Source organism: Rissa tridactyla, chromosome 6 (assembly GCF_028500815.1).
Source record: "Rissa tridactyla isolate bRisTri1 chromosome 6, bRisTri1.patW.cur.20221130, whole genome shotgun sequence".
NCBI classification, from domain to species: Eukaryota; Metazoa; Chordata; class Aves; order Charadriiformes; family Laridae; genus Rissa; species Rissa tridactyla.
This window is the reverse complement of record NC_071471.1, coordinates 1,234,956-1,256,030: the sequence shown is the minus strand read 5'-3', so window position 1 is coordinate 1,256,030 and position 21,075 is coordinate 1,234,956. Positions and strand designations below refer to the sequence as shown.

Sequence of the window (21,075 nt, the reverse complement as noted above, 5' to 3'; positions counted from 1 at the left end):
TTGCAGAGCTCTTCGGATCTGAAACAGGCCTGGTCAGTAGTTTTCTGACAGCATATTTTTCCATCAGAAACTGCTGGGTTTTTATAATTAAAACTTTCTGTGGGAACATGTCAATGAGAAATTGAAATGTTCTGTTCTAAAAATATCAGAACATTTTGTTTCAAAATTTTTAGACCAGAACTCTTTTTTATTCCAGAATGATTTTTTTTTTTTAAAAACTAATTATTCTTGTATGTTATAAAAACAAGAAATTGATATTGTCGTCTTTGTATTAAACATTAATGAAACCTCACATCAACACTATAGCACGTGGTAAATTCAAGGCAGTCAAGAATCTAGGAGTCTTTTCTTTTATTACCCTGCTCTGAGCATTCAGTCTGTCTGACTCATGGTCATGTCCGTATGCTCTGTAGGGAGAATGTGTCAAGGGTGGGACTATCTTTTCACTCAGATGAGGGAGATCAGAGATAGGAAGAAAACTTTGTTATTCTCATCTTTGCATCTTTATTTCTTCTATTGTGATTTTGCATGAATTACTTAAATTGCTACAGTAATTTAAAGAAAAACTGCTTTGAGCTTATATTCCTTTTAATAATACAGCATACACAAAGAAGTCCCAGTTATAGCCAAAATCATACCAGTCAATATTCAGAAAAAAAGAAAAGAAGTAAACAACTAGAGATAACCCTCACAGCTTTCCTTTGCCTAGCTTTGTAAGTTTAGTGATTGTCATGTGCTAAAAAGAAAAGAGAGATTTTGCATTTTATCATGCAAGGAAAGGAATGAAAGGAAAAAAATGCAGGATTTGCTTAGTGATAGGTCCAGGAGTTATTATTTCTATATCTTTCCTTAAAATGGGGCTCCAGCTACGTTGTATGACTTAAAGATTGGTAACTTTGTTTTCAGAAAGAAAGGAAGTACAGTGGTTCTGATTATGGATCACCAGTCATGACAGATAATTATCAATCTATCTATGTATCTAATATATGTCTATATGGCATCCAATTACATTGTGTTAAAAAAAATGTTCAGATGCACATAACCAGGCTGAATTTATACTCACAAGGACATTTTCTAATTTTGTACTTCATGATTTTGTAAATATCATTTTAATGTAGCTTTTAATGCAATTAGAAAAAAAATGAAGAGAAAGAAATTGCATGTGCAAAATAGTGATTATCATCAGGGATGAGTTCTTTTGGTCACAGTGCAGTCATCTCCCATGTGGAGCTGAGGAAGTAACTGAAGACAGGAGGTTGTTACGTCGGTAGGAACCAGGCACTGGAGAGGGCAGTGCGCCCATGGTGTCAGGGGATGTTTAGTTCAGGAATTATGAGTGCAGGTCCGTGATGTGGAGGGGACTGTCCTGTCATGATTGGAGAGACCCTCCTGCACAGGTAGGTTTTTTGCTTTTTATTTTTGCTCTTGCCTCATCCCTCCAGTTCCTGTCCTTTTTTTCTCCTTGACCAAGCTATCTCCACCATACCTCCATCCCATTCACTTAGTTTCCATTTTGGCTGCTAAATTGCTGTTTTCTTTTGCTTCTTTTACCCCATCCATATCATTCCACCCTGCTTCTGTCCTTTCCACTTCTGTATCTTCTGACTTTTCCTTGTAGCTAGCTTCTCTTTCAAGGTCCTCCTGGACCTTTTGTGCCAAGACCTCCCGATCCTGTTGATCCATCTGTTTCACATTCCCTAAGCAGTCTTCATCTCTCTGGTTCTTCCTCACCCATGAGATGATGGCAGTAGAAGCACAGTACCCAAAAGAAGGACACGTTCCCAGCTGTTGAGTATACAATCTTGGTGCCACAGCAGTCTCAGCAGTTCGGATGAACAATTTCACAGAATGTCCTTTCTGTCTCTGCAGCTGTGTTGGAGGATACTTACACTGTGGTTTCAAGCAATGTGGTCTTTTACAACAAAATTGGTGAAGTGTTACCATTTGTAGCACCTTACCCTTCCAATAACTTTTTACAGGACTGAGTAGTGGTTCGAACTGGTGAACTGATATGGTGTGAAAGCATTTATTTATTGCTGGGTGTTTTTTCAGATGAGTGAGTTATTGGATCTGTACAGAGGGAAAACATATTTTAATTTACCAGAAATATTCATTGCTTTTTAGCTAATGTACCCTACCAAAAACTCAACCTTTGGTAAATATCCAGAATTGAAAACTTAGTCCAGTCTCTAAATTACACACAACCTAATAATGGAAGAAGGCAGACAAATGCTAGGTAACTCAAGTGCTTGCAATTTTTTTGATCTGATCTGTAACATTTGTGCACCTCTGCCACAAGAAAATCTGTCAACCATAGTGCCTCTACTGTGCAGTTAACATAATACGCATAGGGAATAGTAAAGCTGCTTTATTTAGGATTCTCTCAGCTGTCCCTGTTATCTCATTCAATAGAACAGCCTGCTAATAATATTAATTTGTTTAAAGAAATTGTCAGGTAAAACAGGTTCCTTCATTATTTTTTTTTGTTCTTTAAAAGATTCGCTCCAGTAAATTAGAAAGATATTATTTCAGATATCTAATGCAGGCATCCTCGTTCTATATTAGCTTGCTTTTTTCTTGCCCATATTTGGTTGAGATTCTTCACGTAATCTGCAGAATTCTTTGTGTCATTGTTTTAAACATCACGTAGTGGGATTTAATGCAGTGATTCACTTTGTGCTTATAGCAACTTGAGGCAGATGAGGTACAATTTTAACTTCTGCAGCAGAAGGATATTGACTTGCCTGGTCCCTTTACTAGACTGGTTCTGAATTGCTGGTGCCATTGCCAGATTTACATCTTTGCAAATATATGCAAATACAGAGTATTGTTGTATGGTCTTAGGTCTGCAGAAGTGCTGGTGACCTGCTTGAGTTATCATAGTAACAGAATAGGAGCTTTGTCCTCCTCATATTTTATACAGTTCAAAAGGCAGTATTTTTCTTATTTTTCTATGTATAATTTCTGGAAAGGATCCTACAATGTTTGAATTATAGTAAAGCATCTGAGAGATCAAGGTCTTTCTCTTTGTTTTGAGGTGTTGAGTTTTCTGTTGCTGGATCGATGTCTTCTACTGCGGAAGGCAAGAGATCCTCATTTGTGAATTCTCTGGGAAAGCCAGGAGAAGCTGGAAGGTCCATAATTTGTTTCCATGGTTTTCCAGGACATCTGGGGAGAGGAGATCCTGTGTGATCTGGCAACCCATTAAATAAAGAAGTATCAGGAGGAGTTAGTGGTTCTGCAGCCATACTGGCTTCCTTTTCTGCAATCCCTGGATTAACTAGCTCTGATGCTGTTTCAGCACTGGACGATGGGAGGGTTTTGTTTTGATTAAAACCCCTTTCATCGGACTCCTCAGAAGATTTGAGGTCTGCATGTTTATGTTTACCATTTCTACTGTGCTTTTTATGCCCACACCTGTGGCCCTCTCTGTGCCCACAACCAATTTGATACCTATGCCTTTTGTCATACTCATGATCCTTTTTATATTCGTGCCTGTGTTTATGCCTGTGCTTATGCCCATGTTTATGCCTGTGCTTATGCTCAGGTTCACCTTCACCTTCTGGTTCCTGTCCACCATCTTTTCTTGTTTCTTTGCCAGGTCTTTCCCTTTCTTCTTCATTTTTATCAGAGCATAAAATTCCATTTGACTGGGCCAGCATAGCAGCACTTCGGAAAGGTGTGAATCCAGGAGGCCTTCTTATAAGTACTTCCTAAAAAACATTCCAATAATAGCCATATATGTTATATGAACAAGAACAATAGCTTTGGGATTGGGAAATTCAGAAGTTGGCTCATTGCAGCACATGAGTCATTTAGCCAACATATGTTATCAGATTTTTAAAGTAAACTAAATAATAATCTTTTCTATCTGTGATAAGCATGGAAACATAAATATCCTCCCAAATAATTCCGAGTATTTTAGCAGTCATATGTTAAAAGAACAATTTATATATCACTGAAATTCTGCCAGGTTAACCTGGGAATGGTACTATAGAGAGGAAATCTTGTACTGGTTTTAATTTATGAACAATACAGTTGACTAAATGTCCCTGTGCTTGTTAGAGTGTAACACTCTGATGTATAAAACCAATTTCTGCTAAAGGCTAACACATTTCTGGGTAATCTCAGTAGTCCCAATACCAGAATTTACAAAAGATCTGCATCATTTTGTTATATGAAATGTAACTATTCAGTTTTTTGTTTCTAGATTTGACATACACATTTCATAAGACTGCTTAGAAATAGCACATATAGGTTAAAGCTGATAATATAAAACATTCAGTTGTTATTGAGTAATCTGTTTCCCCATCACTGGTCAACTGGAAGACAAACATCCAACATCGGTTTAATTTCTGTCCACCAAAGTGTCTGATCATTATCTCCCTGCAAATCAGAGTTATTTGGGACACAGCTAAATTTGAAAGTTGATGTGAATACAATATTTTAGTGAAAATAAAGAGGAAAGGCATTCATTAGTTGATACATAATGTATGAATAGGTAGCTATGAAGGTACTGAGCACAGTGAAGTTATCGATTATGAATACGGGTTAATCAATCTCACTTTATTCAGTGTATCTTCTCTCCATTAGGGAGCACGGGAGTCCCTGCATTCATTAAAAAATCTGAAATCATCAGAACTAAAAAAGCCCTCATGATAAAAAAGATTTATATTCCATTCTGAAATTTTCAGACTCACCCATGTTCAGGGCTAGTTAATAGTGGAGCTGGGCAGGAAGGAAACGGAAAGATCTTCCTGCAGAGATTGACAACTCATGGCAGGAGATCTGCTACTCTACTAAATATGAAAAGATTCGCAGATGCTTTTGAAATCTGTGGGGTATAATTGTTGCATTGCCAAATACATTTTTGTCTCAATTTTTAAACCTAGTATGAATAATAATTCAAATAAGCTGATGTAGGTTGATACTTCAGAGCTTAATGGATAATGCAAAGGAGTCGTCAACAGGCAGGATGTTCTCTCTGTCCTGTTGCCTTCGTATTTCTGTAATCGCTGTTGTCTACTGTCTCACCTTGATGACAAAACTGCCTTTAATGTAACAAGTTGCTGAGGTTGGAGGGTGAGAGGGACGAGTGTGGCATTACTGAGGTTGTTAAAAAAGCCTATACCTTCCTTTAGTTTTGGTACAAACTTGGTATATGGGATAATTTGGAATAGATAAAGAATTTAATGTCTGCCTGTGTTCTGTGCTCTACTTATGATGCTGGGTAATGAAGAGGAATCATACCATTGACCGTTCTTTAGAGCAGTTCACCTGTGGAAAGATTTTATTGTCCCATGGGATCACGTGAATTTGTGCTTCACATGGCTGTGGTACCTGTTGACAAAACAAAAATCAATACATTAAGGCGACAAGACATCAGACACAAAGGAAGAGAGTTGTGTGTAAAAAAAAAAAAAAAAAAAAAAAAAAAAAAAAAAAAAAAAAAAACTTTTAAAATAATACTATGAAATACAAATATACTTGGAACTTTACACAAATGTGTATGAAATCCATCTTAGTGATGGGGGCTTCTGTATTGCTGTACTGGGACACATCACTGCTTAGTTTTTTGAGGGTATAGCATGCCTATGTGAACACTAATTCAACATTGGTTTGGAGGCTGGATCTTGAAAAGTTGTATTTTTCATCTCCAGCATTTTTGGAGCACTGTTTAATCTTCATGATATTCCTAAGAAATATTGGTTATTGATGGTATTTCTCCTACTAAAAACTGGGAAACTGAGATAGGAAAAAAAAAAAAGTCTTTTTCTCTATCCAGTGCCTGCTGCACTAAGATTTTAAAATCTCACAGGTAAGCACTGTTCATATGGTGGGAAAAGAGAGGGGAAATAAAGCCTCTCTTTCCTAACCACCTTCCTTGCCAATGGTTTCTGGCCCTAGCAGCATTACTTTCCAGTGTCTTGAAGGCATTTTCCCTGTATCAGCAGCAGGCATTCCAGCAGAATCATTCCTTTGCACACCAGTAACAATCCAGTCTCATGTTTTCCTTAGCTGCAAGTCCACAGAGTCAGGAGTATTGCAGCTATTTCATTTCGCAGCAGCCTCCTCCCCTCCTTTCTTTGATTCATTATTATCAGAAGAAAGTTCCTTTTGCTTCGCAGTGAGCACTGATCTTGCAGTTGGAGTAACTCAGTTTAGGCTTTATGTTTTACTACCATTGTCACTAGCGTGGATTACGAACAGTGAAAGGTATCCTTCTTGTTGAAACAAAAGTTTACTGAAAGAGGTAAGAGAACGCAGGATGTGACTTTACTTAAGCGTTTACAATTTCTGGTGCAAATGAATGTCCATTAGGAACATTACAGTTGGCAACATCATCATTACTTACACTGTCTGATGTGGCTTCACAGTCTTCATTAAATTTTTCAAACTCTTTCTTGGAGCAGTTTGTCTTCTGGACTGTGAATGTTACATGGTAGTTTTGTCCTGCAACCACCTGAAAAATTAGCAAGAAGGCTTTCTCTGGTAAAGGCATTCTATTGAAAAGGGCTCACTGAAAAGATATTTTTCTAGAAGCTTATACTACTTACATGCTACAAGTCCTGCCCACTGGGACAACATATGTTAAGAACAATATTAAAATACTTGGCAGCAAACCTATCTGCTTCTAATCAACTTACTTATTTACTCCAGTTTCCATTCTCAAAAATTCTAGCATTGAAACTGAAGGAAAGAGGTCAGAATAATATCAGGCCCACAGTTTTGGCTTTGTTTTATTGGATGCTTGTAGTAATTTCATTGATAACAAATGAAATCATTAGCAACACTGCTGTAGAGAGCCAAATACGATGTAAGAAAAATGGAATGTGAGTAAAATGAAGTGTATGATGAACAGGCTCAGTTGAAAATGAACATATTTGCCAAATGCATTAAGGGGAGAAACTGCACGGGTTCAAGAATGTGCCTGGTACGAGTTCTCTTAGTATTTTTACAGAGCCCAAAATAATAAATCTTGCTTCAGAGACAGCAGGCAAAACATGAAATTCTGTCTGTTTTAAGTCTGTTTTAAAAATGCATGCATGCTAATGCATATCATGATACGTATGATACATATCAATCATGATATGAAAAGAGAGAAAGAAGAAAAAAGGTTTAAAAGAAGGAAAAAAGGTTTAAAAGAAGGAAAAAAGGTTTAAAAGAAGAAAAGGCATAGATACTATTAGTAAGATAACGTGAGCTATTCAGAAAAACTCTGGTGTGCTTTTAGTGCTTTTTCCAGTGGCACCCCTCATGCTCAGGAGAAGTTGTTGAGAAAGTATTTTCTGAATTACTCCACTATCTTATTTTCAATTCTGTCCTGCAACTCTGTTTTGATATGTTGGGACAGTAAACAAGGCAAATGCAAATGCTGACCAATATTATCCTCTTGATTCCTTGCTCTTCTTTATCAAGTTGTATTTATCTGTATATCTTAAGTCATGCCCAGATGTTCTCTTGTGAATCTAGCTGCAGTATTCTTAGCAGCAGAATTAGTACCTAAATTAACAGATTTCTAAGGGAAATCGGGAAGCTCCATTTCTTGGAGCTTACAGCTACTGTAGGGTGGATAGTGCTTAAAATAACACACTGAGTATTATTGTGGTGGATCAAGTGGATGCTTTCTACTTTTCTCCTTTAAAAATTTAAGGTATGTTACAAAGGCTGATAAAAAGTGGGGTAGATATACAGCAATCAGATACTTTAAGTCAACCTTTTCCCCATACTTTTCAAATCACGTTGTTTTAAGAAAAATTAAAAAATCAAGAGATGGGAGATTTTAAAATTACTTCTGAATGCAAGCCAAGACGGATAATGTTTTACAAGAAAAATTGCATGGATATTTCAGTTACCACATGTATCAACACTTAGAGAAAAACATTATTTCAAATCTAAACACAAACTTTAGCTAACATTCAACTCAGACCAATTACACTGCAATGTCTGTTCCTCATCTCTGGTATATCCCAACCTGAACTGTCGCTGCTTTTATTTCTCCAGCTTTATAGTAAAAGTCATCGTTGCTCTCCGAATTATACTTCTCCAGAGAAACCTTCAGTAGTTCCTTCAGTTCAGGACTGTCTTTTGGGATGGTCTTTGGACAACCAGTGCGAGTGGCAGGAATTACCGTCTCTTCAACTGTAAAAAACCAACAGATTTCAGATCTAAGGAGCAAAAGATTCTATGTAGATAAAGACTGTGTAAAAGAGTTAGTTATATAAACTCCTGCCTTCTGGAACACTTTGAGTTTTACACGATCAGCGTTCACCTAGTGTCGCATTGGACACTTCACAACAGTTTTCTCCTAGAAACAAGAACTGTGTGTACCAATTGCAGGTAGCTGGCACATAAAGAGAGGGAACGCTTACACGTATGGAAGGATCTGAATCGGGTGAAATAAGAGGTGCATGTTATTGGCAATGAATGAGGGTGTTGAAGAATATCATCATTTTTTGAAGAAAAAAACCAAGTCTGAATGGGTGAGAACATGGCACTTATTACACGGAGTAGTGCTGTACTCCCTGTTCTAAAGCTCTGGAGCTGTGATAATCTGTGTCCAAATAGATGGCTGGAGGGAAAAGTAAGAATAAGAAAATGATTTGGGACTTTGACTGTAATGAACTTTTAAATTCTAAGTAATTTATTTACTGGGGAAAACACCCCATCCTCTAACATAGCAAATGTAGGTACAGCCATGCAATATGAAATAAGCAATGATAGTATCAATAGGTGTATTACCGATCTTGGAAAAAGCTTGAAGTTCTCAGTTCCTTTGCCTTTGAAAAGAATACCTTGGAGCTCTCTGGAAAGTTAGAAGTTACTTAAACAATGGCATACCAACTTGCTTGTCGTTGTGGTGGAAAAGGAATTATTTTTTGTAGGACAGTTATACTCTCTGAGTTTGTATCCGTTACTCTCCAAATGAGACTCAGCAACGAGCTCCATGTCATAGAAATAGGGCAGTATACGAATGATAACGTGTAACTTTCAGCTGCATATGAAATACTTGTAGGAAGGGGAAAAAATCTGTGGTAATAGTTCATTTAGGGGTAGTGCTTTTTTGATCCCAGAATAATTACCTTCTCTTATTATTAGCTATTTTTATCTCTTGTATTTTTATTTTGCCCTTTTTTAGAATTGTAAAAAAATATTGAAAATTGCAGAACTTTAAAAATTGATAGTGCCTATGACATACCTGGAAGCTTGCATTGGCTTGCAGTGTCTACAAGCTGCTCTTGAAGATTTTCATATGCTTTGGCATCACATTTCCCTACACGCTGGAGTAAAAAATGCAAACCAAATTCTTATTATTCAGAAATAATGAACAAGCTCACATCCTAAATACTGCCCTGCTAACAGAATAAGTCAAGCATACTACTAATAATTCCTTCCATCCGTATATATGCTGGGAGCAAGGAGCCTGCCAGTCAGTCTGCAGAGCCAATAAATGATCAGGGTTCAAAAGGACCACTTGGAAAATAAACCATAAAAGAGAAGCTAAGTGAGCTATTTGTATGTGTTCATTGCAGAAGGAAATGGGAAGGTTTACAAGCCAGAATCTTGTTTTATGGAGAACTCACTGGAATTTCTGTCTCAAACTGTAGAGACCAAAAAGAAGATTACATAATTAACAAATCAAACATTACTGAGTTTCCTGTATTTACTCAGGTGTTCTAAAGGAACTGTGGTCGATGACTTCCTTAACACATTGCGTTAGGACTGGAAGAAAGCAGATGTTGATCCCTTTCTGTTTTACAGAGGTTATAGACCCATAAAACCGATGTCTGTGCCATTCAAGTGATTAAAAATGGTAATAGGAAAGAACTAGAGGGCATGAATACATCAAGGAGAGACCAGAGGTTTTGTTGTAAACAGAAGTTGTATTTTGCAGATTTGTCAAAGTTCTTAAAAAGCATCAACAAAAGTCTGTAAAGAAACCTGTTGGTAAAGTACACGTAGATTTTCAAAGGCTCTAGAGGAATCTAATCAACTGTAGAATAAGGAGGAAGACTGTTACAGTTCAAGATGAAGATCTTAGGGCTATGACAGATACTTGAAAACATCATCCATAAAAAAATCTTCTCAGTAGTAGAAGAAATAATAAAAAATAATGTCAAGGCTTATTATCCACGTTAGAGAGAATGATATTATGCCCTACTGTAGCTCTGTGGTTCACATGCTTGTTGAATACTGGGTGCAATTCTGGTCTTCCCATTTCAAAATGAAGAGTACAGAGCTGAATAAAGGTATGAAACAACTTCCATGGTCATCCCAAGTATGGAAGATTCTTGGAATACCAAATTCTGATAATAGCTGCGGATGATCTATTAGCAAGGCTGCTCAACAGTTCAGAGGAAGAATGATAAAGATCCAGTCCCACAAAGCATGCGTGCTCGAAGCAGGATGTGAACGATCTTAGGGTTTAAGGGCAAGCGTAGGAAATGGAGAGATTTGCTTCAGCGAGTCTGATTCTCACTTGCCTGTTATGTACCACAGTGTTGTCATTCTTTCCTTCTTTGATCAATGCTTCTGAAATGTTCTGAAACACTTTTGAGACATTCAAGGAGTAATTTTAGAATGGGAGAGGCTCTTGAATGTCACACTCGAGTGCACTTCCACAGCTGGAACAGATGGGAGTGAGCTTGGGTGGTTCCTCCCCTCCATTTACCCGCACTGTCCATTGTCGCCCTGCATCCTGCCCTCTGCCTTGTGTTTGCAGGAGCATCAGCTGAGCCCTGGGGAGCTGGTTCAGGGGCGCTGGCTGCGAGAGCAACCCTCTATTTTTGGTCCAGTTAATTCTGTTCCAGGTCAGAGAAGCTGAGGAAGTACCTGGTTTTGCATCGCTGTTTAGCTAGAATATGTATGTTTGTTAATAAATTTCTTTTGAAGCTTTCTTATTTGGACTGTGGTAGAGGTTAAGTAATAATTCAGATAGATACTCTTCTTCCAAAATATGTCTTAAGCTGGAAAAATGGTGCTAATTTTAATTATTGCTTCTTGGGTTGTACATGGGTAACTCCCTGAATATCTGGATAGGAACTTCTCAAGGGATTTATTATTCGGGTGAGACTATTTAGATTCTGTAGAGTAATCTGTAAACATTTCAGTGATCGCCTTGGTCACTGCTTCAGGAAAAGACAAGGATGTTCTAATTGCATAAATAGACAGTTATCTATAAGCCTGGATTTAAACTTCATTCACAAAGTGAAGCAAGACTATAAATATTTTCTTCAGCCAGATCTCAATGATTATTTGTTAATATGGTATTTTCTTGATAAACAAATTTTGAAGATTACTTACACCTCTAGAAGTGGGTTTGCACTCTGGAGTTAAATCTTGAAATTGTTCTTTGGAGCAATTAGTTTCCTCAATTTCATATTTAATTATGTAATTCCATCCAGCTACCACCTGGAACAGATATTTAGGAGGTACATTATGTAAACCAATACAAAGTCGGAAATTAAACTATTAAATGTGATTAGCAAAGAAAGCAAAACTACTCTTCTAGTGCCTTCCATCCATCAAATTATTTTGCAGTCATTGAGCTGTAGAGTATTCATGGACGGCAAAAAAAAATCTTGTCCTTGTGATGCAAGAAGTAAACCAAGTCATGCATACATTAGAAGTGCACTGTGTGTTTGGATGCTGCCTCTCCTGGCGAGCCTGCAGCCTCGTGATGCGTGGTTTCTTGCACTCTCCTCCAGAGTGTTTGTTACCTATTACTCCCTGTGACAGGAAGCTGGTCCAGATAGATGACTACACTAATACAGCTTGGCAAGTCCTGTGTTCCTGGGCGTGGGACATATTAAAACACTGTCTGAATAATGTAACTTTATACTGCTGGCATCATTTGTTATTGAGTGTCCAGCATTTATCATCTCCCTATAATTGTGTCTGTCTTGGGCTTTACCTTCCTCCACCTACTGGTTTGTCCACATTTGTGACCCTTTTTTTAATCTTCTCTGCAGGAAGCAGTTCAGTTTTTCTCACTGTGGCTACTGCTTCTTCCCCGTGAAATCACTCTACGTCACAGTGCTGGGTCAGGTAGCATTGGATTAAAAAGGGGAACTAAGAATCAAATATAGGAACTTTCTGTCCCAGATCAGTTAAAGTGGAGGGCTCTGACTGGTCTCTGTTGGCCAGAAGTGACATGATGGTTCTTTCCAGCGCTGGATTGCAGTCTTGTCTGTGACGTTTTGTCATGTGGCTTAAATGCTGCGTAAGCCTGTCTTTCAGCTAAGAGGGTGGTTGCCATCAGTAAATAAAAAGAGGACAGTCTGAATTCAATCATCAGTCAAATTGACATGAGACCAGAAGACCTTTTTTTGGCTAAGTAAATACATACACATTCAAAGAAAAGGGCCTGTATTTGGTGTCAGGTTATATACTAGTTAACAACCAAATAAGAAACTTTACTTCCTAGCAACATTGCACCAATCCATAGGAGAGCCTTTCACAGGGAAATAATTGTTGCATGGAATACCAGACAACATAGAATTTCTGCGACCTGAGCAGTCATTTCTCGCAAAGCAGATATTCCTGTGTGCAGAAATCTTTCAGCAAGTGACATGCTGGCTTTTTGGTTTTCTTACCCATTTTTCCTATATGGGATTTACACATCCTATAGCGTATAGCAGCTGCTGACATACGTGTCCTATTGCATTGCAAAACCATGGATGCCTGCTGCTGTTCGAGAGGCTGTCGAGCATGAGGCATCTGTGCAGGCTGGCAGGTTTGGCACAGAACCTGGGAGAGATCTGCTCCTGCTGGAGCTTCAGGGAGAGCGGAATACCCGAGCCCATCCCGGGTGACACAGAATGCCTGTGTCAGCACTGAATGCAAATAAACTGGTGCTAAACACTGGTTAGATGCAACTGCAGGTAAAGAAAAAATATGCTTACTATCAGTTTGTAAAGTTGACAGCTCTGAAAATCTAGTAGGTAACTGTTTATGATTCCTTATAAATGAAGAGAATTATTTACAGGTTCTACAGTCTATATGCATTTCATATGCTTTTATTCTGAAATATAAACCACCTCAAGATCAGAAATGTGGACAATAAACAACCAAGGTACCTAGTTTGGCGGGTTTTGGGGGGTAAAATTTAGAGAAAAATCATACACAAACCTGTATTTTAGCTTCTTTTATTTCCACAAGCTTAAAAAGGGCAGGTTCAGTACTGTGCCTGTTAAACTTTTGAATGGCTTTTTTCAGAATTTCTGACACTTTTGAACTGTCACTCGATATAGGATGGAAGCATCCAGTACAGATAGCCTCAGTAAGTCTTATCTTTGGCGTAGCTGGAAAAGAAACAAACCAAAAAATATAAAGTTTCATGTAAAACAGCCTCAGGTTTTAATTTTTCCTCTCTGGGAATGAGAGAAAAGGTTCAATGAGCAAAAACCTTTCCTGCTTTTAATTGGAGTGATCAGCAAACCCCACATTTCAGTTTCAGGACCTGCAAAGACACTCATGGTATTTAGAAACATGCTTTGGTTTGTGGTGGTAGGGGCCTTCCGTGGCATTTGGATCCAGGCATGGTTTCAGCAGCGAACTTCACTCAGAGGAGTGAGTTCAGGAGTCACTGAATCTCTGAAAGACCTTGCAAGTAATTTTGCTGTCACTAAGAAAGGGTCATCCCTCATTCAGCCAGGGAAGAGCCAGTGGAGACTACAACTAAGGAGATGTTCTTCAGATTTCTCAAAGCTCACCCGCTGTGTGCAGCTGCTTGCTGTCCTCCCCATGTTTCAGGATGAGACTTTGACAGGAGCGTTTTGGCTCAGCCCTGTGAGCTACTCTGGCTCTGAGCTCCTCAGGGACTGCAGCTGCCCTGTGCCTTGGAGCCCCTGCCAGTCACCGCTTGGGGTTACCTTCAGGCTTAACCGACTGGATTGGCTGGGGATGGACAAGCTTGACGGGGATCTCAAACTTCTGTTTCCTACTACTAATCCTATTAACTCTCTTTCCTTTCTAGTAATCATGGATTGGATTTTCATAAATTAATTTTATAGTTCAGTACATAAATTAATTTCATGATTCAGTGAGCTTGAGAATGAACGTGGGACAATATGTGGTCTCTGTGGAATTGAAGTAAAATCTGTGTGCCTGATCCTCAGCTGGCATTAACTGGCTTTGATGGAGTTGTGCCAGGTGGCACCGGCCAGGAAACCAGCCCGGGGTCAATATGATCGAACGGTTCCAAGAAGGCTGAACAGTATGGTACCTGACATGGTGGGGAAATCCCTCACCAGTCAGGGTCTGTTGTTTCACCCTTTCTGTTTGAATCCTTTGGATTGGATTTTGGGCCCTCTCTATATTTGGAATATCTGTGTAAGCAATATTTAGTCTGAGGTCTCCAAGGGGTACTTGGACAAAGTCCAGCCCTTTGTGTTTCTAGTATCATTTATTTTGACTCCGTAATTACAAATATGTAGATGTTACAGAAAAACGTGAGCATGTTTTAAGGGAGTAATCACACAGGAGGTAATAAAACAGCAGCACACCCACTTCCAAAACGACTATGGTCTCAGCATTTTCGTAAGTGCTGAACAAATGTGAATTCTTTTTTCAGAGTTGCTATAACTTGGTAAAAAAGATGAGCTTCTTAGGCTGAATACACGATTAATTTAATGTATGGGGGTTTTTTTTAGCTTTCTAAGCAAAGATTCCAATGCAATTTCCCCTGCATTCTCTGTGGGATGCGCACAGCTCATACTGGCCACTGGAAGTCACCATTGCCCTACGAATGCCTGTAAACGGGGCGGCGTTCGTTCAGCAGAGCGCGGTTTGTGTCTACTGCAGCTCCTAGGAGGACACTGGCTGCAGCCGTGGCTATTTAAGCTTTGAACAAGTTAGCTAGGAACAAAAAACAAAGATAAGATGCCAAACATCTCAGAAATCATGGTAAATATTTCTGTAGTTAATAAGCACTTAGCTCCCTGCTACCAGTTAGATGGATGTTTTAAAACTGTCTTGGCTATATCTTACATGAACACTAGACATAGGCACATAGAGATCTCAGTAGCAAAGCTTTAGAACAATGTGATCTCTTTCTAATAAAGGAAATTACTATGTGAACATAATAGTCATATATGAATGTCTTATATGCAAGAAACGTAGTCCTGCTTATGAAGGTCTAAAACATGTCACAGTCTCATATTTTGTAAATTTTTTTTTTTATTCTTTTTTCGTTGGGGTAAATGTTTGGGTAAACTTTAACAGAAATAATTTAGTCATTTTTAGTTTGGAGAAAATTAAAGTACAATTTTGTCATATAAAGTTTTTTTCTAATAATTTCTGGCATAATTTTATACTCGAATAAGTAAGGACAGAAAATTCAAGTGCGACAAGTGGTATCTAGTCCCTAAGTTATTGATATGCTTTTGGTCTTAAGCAAATTAATTTTAACTTGTTATAATTCCAGTGTTTGAAGAAACTCACTGCACACACGTGCCGGTTTTCATTACCTTGGATAGAAACTGCCAGTGCTTCACTGACTTAGTCTGTATGTATATAAAAGTGAAGTGAAATTTTATCTTTAACATGTAATTGCTTATGGAAGATTATTTATAAATGTCTGAAGAGGATGATAAGGAACTTCTACCTTTAAAATTACCTTAAAGTCTCAGTATTATGTTTTTCCCATTCTTATTTGTGAACGTACTGCTGCCCCAAACAGTTACATACCTGGAAAAATTTTGCAGTCTTGCGAAACATTACTTGTTTTTTCAGCATCATTCATGTGAACTCGAGCTGTGCATTCTCCTGTTTTCTGCAAAAAGATAGGACAACATTTGTCTTAAACCTGCTGAAGAAAAATACAGGGCTATATACTCCTCTAGCTGTTGAACAAAGTTGGCAGTTGCCAATTCAGTTTGGGGAACAAGTTCATCTGTACATTTGTAGTACTGTCTAATTTGCTGGTTTTTTACTGGAAAGGAAGAGTTTTGTTGATTGTGAGGAGAGAGGGGGTTGAACTGGGTATATAACTTGAAAGATTGCTTTGTATTGTGATTGATGCTTATTAATTAACTAAAGAATTTACAGTCAGCGGAATGAACAATAGCGGAAGTGAACACATCCTCATAAATAAAGTCTGTATAAATTGTGTATTTACCTAATTTCCTCTCTGCTAGATTATGCAGCAATGACCGTGGCATTTCACATTGATTCAAATGATATTATCACCACCGTCCCTTTCTTTGCATTGCGTACGGTGTGCAATCACAGTGGCTTCCACTGGAAACTACGTGTGCCTGGCTGTGCCTCCGCGGGGTGCTCTCTAGCAGCACGAGCCAGCCGTGCTTTGCCCTGCTAGAAGCCCGCTGGTAAATTTTCTGCCACAGTGGCTTCCAGGCCAGTATTTTTGTTGGTGCAGATCTGAAGTCAATTTGGTTATGCAAGTTTGCATTATACATAATTAATAGAAAGTTTTACAGCCCTCACACTCTCACAGTGCATGTATCTTATGCTGAATTTATTGTGAACATTCATATTGAAGTGCTGAAATATTCCCTTCTGCACATATTCAGGATTATAATGCTAAACTCACAATTAAAATGGTTAACTTTAGAGTTGTAAACATTTCTGTACTGTACTTTAGTCCTATAAGCTCTCAAAAGCAATACAGCTAAAAAAGTTAAATTCTCTACTGTGTTTTTCCCCAGGTGACTGCAGTCCTGGTCATTATGCCAATGTTTCTGTACAGAGAACTTTTAAAGAGGACAGATACTTACAGCCTCTGCAGGTACTTTGTAATCACAGTCTTGCCAGAGTTTGTTTTCCTCAATGGCACAAGTGGTTTCTTGTATTCGGTATTTCACATAGAATTGTGTGTCAGGCCCTGCCTGGATAAAAACAATATGCATGTCATCATCTGCATAGTAATAAATCAAGTGAAAAGATAAGAGTTTCAAAAGGTAAATACTATCCATTGGTTACATTATATTTTATAGTATAGTTTCAGATTAGCTGCTGGTCTCCATGCAAGGTCTCCCAATTCTTGGTAGTTCAATAATTAACTTACCTAATTATATTACTGAGCCCTTATCTACAATTACAATATGTTGATCCAATAGATACAGTATGCTCAACTACCTTCATTAAACCAAGGGGTTTGAAAACAGAAAGAAGCGATTAGGTTTTACATTCAAATGCACTGCAAATAAGCAAATTTGTGTTGCTGCTTGGATAGTTGGCATAATTACCAGCTTGGGCTGCGCTCCTGTCTGGCTCCCTCACTCTCACTCTTGGCCTCCTCCCAGGTCTGTCTGCTTTCCTTCTGTCCAGCTCCATGGGCAGCCCAGAGCCGCAGGCAGCACCCCCAGGCAGGCTGGCAGCACCCAGGGAGCAGGTACTTGCGCTGCCCTGCCTCCCGGCTCTGTGCTCTGGAGACAGCCTTTGGCCGCGCCTGCCCTTTTCTTACAGGCATTAAAGGCTGAGCTGCTCCTGAGGCGAGCCTCAGGAATCCCGGTAGATGAAATACAAGGTATTAAGCAAAGTTTGGCCTGGCCTATGGAAGTGTTTCTGCTGTTGTTAAATCGGTAGGGGGCATTTTCTCCTTGCCGTGAAGGGAGCAGTGACCCCGAGCCTACTGGTAGCATTGACACACTGCAAGGCTTGTGGTTTGTCCTTTAGAGGAGATATAAAGCCAGAAGTTACCAATTTCTTACAGCCACTAGAAATGCTCTGCCAACGTGCGTTTTCAAATACAAGCACAGGCAGTTGCTGTACTTTAACACTGGGTACCCTCAAATAATACTGATGGGAGAATTAAATGATAATTCTTGTCTTAGTGGTACCAAGAAAGCAAAGGTGAGCTGATGTGGGTGGAATATATTGGATTTACGCTGGTGTAAACACAGAATCATATTCTGTGTTCTCAGTTCCTGTTGTGTGTTGCTACAGCTATGAAGAGGTGTAGAAGTACCTGATATAATGGCTGCAGGTTGTAAAAAAGGATGAAAGGGTCTCTAAAAATATAATGGACTTAATCCTCAGCAGGTATAAATTGACATTTATGCAGCTGCATCAGATTATACTATCTGGGACGTGGATTTAAAAAGAGCCAAATTCTGTTCTCTGTTATAGTGTTCTAAATCTGCAATAAATCAGCTCAGTGAGTAAATTAAATACGTGAGAGAAGACATTGTTTCTGTATGTTATTTGTTGTTGGTTTATTTCATTATTATTATGAATAGCTATGCCTTTAACTGGGACAGGCTCAGTCTTTCACCAGTCAGCTTTTATGTTTTACTACCTTATCAATAATGAATGTACATGAATATATAATAACCAGCTATTTAATTAATGCATTCAACATTGCGAGACTAGCAATGAGTAAAATCTATACTCTTTTTAGAAAAAGAATATCGAATATGAGGAACTCTATTGCAGATTCCTTTTCTCTGTTTTTTACTTAACATCACAGTCAGATCAATGATTCAAAGTAATAATTGATTTCTACCTCAGATCTTTTAAGAAAAGATAGATATCTAGAGAAGGAAAGATGGATAATAATTGCAATAAATATGTATTCTTAAAAATAAAACATTGTTTAAAATAAAATACTGAAACTAATATCTATCCTTTGGGAACATCAGCAAAGGAAGGTGGTGTTGCAGCTCTGATATAAAGATGTTTGCATTTGGCTGTTGTTAAGGATGTGCGAGGTTCAGCGAAGACAGTGGCACTATTCATTTGTTGAATATTAATTGTATAAAGGGTTTGCCAGATTTTAGTCTTTGTAAGTACATGCTAAAATCTCCTCAGTTTGAAAACAGGAAAGCCAGAGGGTAGGAGCCAGGAGATGTGGGTAGTTTATTGTAAGGCGTTTAGCAATTCACGTCTCCTTTCTGAGGTCAGTTTCTATCTGGGTAAAAGCGTCTTGTGATTTTGGAGTGCAAAATACTCTCTCTGACACTGGGTTTCTTGTGTTTTACATCTGAAAATCCAATCCAGTAGAAAAAAATGCTAATGTTGTTTTCAAGTAAAGTAATGCTTGTCATTATTATGGTAATATCATCTTTGTATGCCTCTCAGAGGTAAATACTCTTTTGTTAGATTAACGCTATACAGAAGGACTCCAGGCAAAGGATCATGTTTCATTCTTTTTTTTCTTCTGTAATTTTAGCTGTCACCCTATTTGACTAAAATACCACCTAGTGCTTTTAGATACATCTGTGACTCGGGACTAGTGTCAATCAAATAATATTCACAAACAATTTATCCAGAGTATTGCCAAGTTTTATCGGGTCATTCTTTCTTATGTGTGATACCAGCTCTTCCTAAGTCAAGCTAATATTCAGGTTTTTTAGCAAGTGTGTTTTTGCTGTTGATCTGAAACCCTTACTGGTGATAGAAAGAGGGGTAGAATTCCCAACAGAGAAAGGAGGAAGCAGAGTGGACTAGTAAGACAAATTGTATTAGTGATAGAAATTTTCTATTCTTCAGTCCTTGCATTAATAAGCAATTCACCAGCATAGTTCCCTTGATAAGAACATAATATACATCCCTGCTTGTCATGGTAACGAGTATCTTCCTGTGCAAGCCCTTTCTTTGATTTTTTTAAGGCATTTTTGGAAGACACTTTGGTGTTGTGCGTGCTCTCTTATGAACAAGATGGAGATAATCTGATTCAGAGTGCATAAACAATTCCAACCTTTTTTTTTTTTTTTTTTGCAAAGTCTACTTACAGTTCTCTTGGCTTCCATCACCATGTATAGAGCAAATTGATTACCAGTTGCTATGTCTCCATTGTATTTCTTCAGTGCTGTGTCGACAGCTCTAAAGACATCAGGGTCATCACAGTCCAAAAACTCAAATGGAAGAGGGGTGGCTCTGCTGGAGAAAAAACTACAGCAGAGTACTAGTACAAGGAAAGGTTTCATAATGAGACAAAAACGGCCCCTTGAATTAGAAGGCTCTTCAAAAACCAAATGGAAAAGGAACGCCTGACAGGGTTTTAGTCACCACTTCTGTTTTTCAGGAGCAATAGCTGAGTAAACAGAGTAGGTTGTTGGGGTTGGTTGGTTCTCATCCTACCCTGTTTATACTGCAAATAAACTTCTGAGTTTATCTAAATAAACTTTGTGTGGTCACCAGAATGACACTAAGGTTATCCACCTTCCATCAAGATAACAGGCTAAATGGCTGCAGCTGGGGACAGGTGGAGACTAAGCAGGATGGCCCCTGAACAAAAGAGAAAGCAGAGCATCTGTGGTTTTCTGGCTTCTTTTCTTAACATCTAATCTGCTACTGAGACTGAATTTTACAAGGCTTAAATAAAATACCCAAGAAGGTCACAGTGGCAATCAAGTTCTGGTTGTGGACAACAACCCTCTTAATTTTATAGATCTGTTTATTGTTCAGACTGCAATAGTTCTGAGAAGCCAGAACATGTTTGAAAAAAAGTCACATAACTCTTCAATAACACTTGCTAAACCTCGTCCTTCGTGTTACTACTGGAAGTGTCCACTTTTGACGCCATGTGGAGAGACTGCCTTTGGGCCATGTCTTCAGTCTTCGTAATGTTTTGTTATCATTACAGATAGGGAAAGTGACGTCAGAGAACAAGGGATTGAGTAACGTTGCCTGTGTCTGGCAGAGCTGGAATTAGAGCTGGCTGGGAACATCTGGTGCTTGTCTCCGGTGTTGAGCACCAAATAGCTTTGGTTTGAGTCTGTGAACCTTGGGATTGCCTCAGCTCCAGTGTTCCAGTTGTGTTGTGCTACAAGTTTTGGTTAACGAAAATGCACTTTCGAGACTTTGTGGATAAAGGATGCCAGAAATAAGGTTGTTCACTCATGATAATGCACTTTTAAAAATTAGATAACCTTCACTCAGTGACACAAAATGCTGGCCCCATTTTGTTGCGTTTTCTTCAATGTAGCCTTCACACAGCCCACACCATATTTTATTTTATGCCATTAAAAAGCTACTTTGAGCACCAATTTACTGATTTTTTGAGATTAATCCCATGTGCTTGCTTATGAGATAACTCTTGTGAACTAACTCATTGGGGTCCCAGGTGTGTCTAAATGGTCTTTACCTTGATGGGGGCTAGTGTATAGA

The 21,075-nt window shown here is 38.5% G+C and overlaps 1 protein-coding gene across 3 annotated transcripts; it reads right to left on the bottom strand.

Annotated features, from left to right (window-relative positions):
* Positions 1–999: 999 nt before the first annotated feature.
* KNG1 (kininogen 1) lies at positions 1,000–20,020 on the bottom strand. Of its 3 annotated transcripts, none has more exons than XM_054205197.1 (11): positions 19,698–20,013; positions 16,740–16,850; positions 15,691–15,775; positions 13,132–13,304; positions 11,305–11,412; positions 9,200–9,281; positions 7,976–8,142; positions 6,356–6,463; positions 5,251–5,340; positions 3,554–3,713; positions 1,000–3,193 (listed from the first exon to the last, which is right to left on the bottom strand). In XM_054205197.1, exons 1-11 carry the CDS (start codon positions 19,890–19,892, stop codon positions 2,991–2,993), a joined length of 1,482 nt encoding a protein of 493 aa, XP_054061172.1. In that variant the 5' UTR covers positions 19,893–20,013; the 3' UTR covers positions 1,000–2,990. The 3 variants fall into 3 exon arrangements, with proteins under 3 accessions (XP_054061172.1, XP_054061174.1, XP_054061171.1); XM_054205199.1 differs by having other exon boundaries at positions 3,560–3,713; positions 19,698–20,011; XM_054205196.1 differs by having other exon boundaries at positions 1,000–3,713; positions 19,698–20,020.
* Positions 20,021–21,075: the final 1,055 nt, after the last annotated feature.

Bases quoted from the DNA above. Each gene is read 5' to 3' on its own strand.
- KNG1 (XM_054205196.1), bottom strand. From the start codon at position 19,892: ATGAAACCTTTCCTTGTACTAGTACTCTGCTGTAGTTTTTTCTCCAGC. The intron at 9,282-11,304 runs GTAAGTAATCTT...TTTTTACTCCAG, and splicing joins GCAAACCCACTTCTAGAGGT to CGTGTAGGGAAATGTGATGC. The intron at 8,143-9,199 runs GTATGTCATAGG...GGTTTTTTACAG, and splicing joins AAGCCAATGCAAGCTTCCAG to TTGAAGAGACGGTAATTCCT.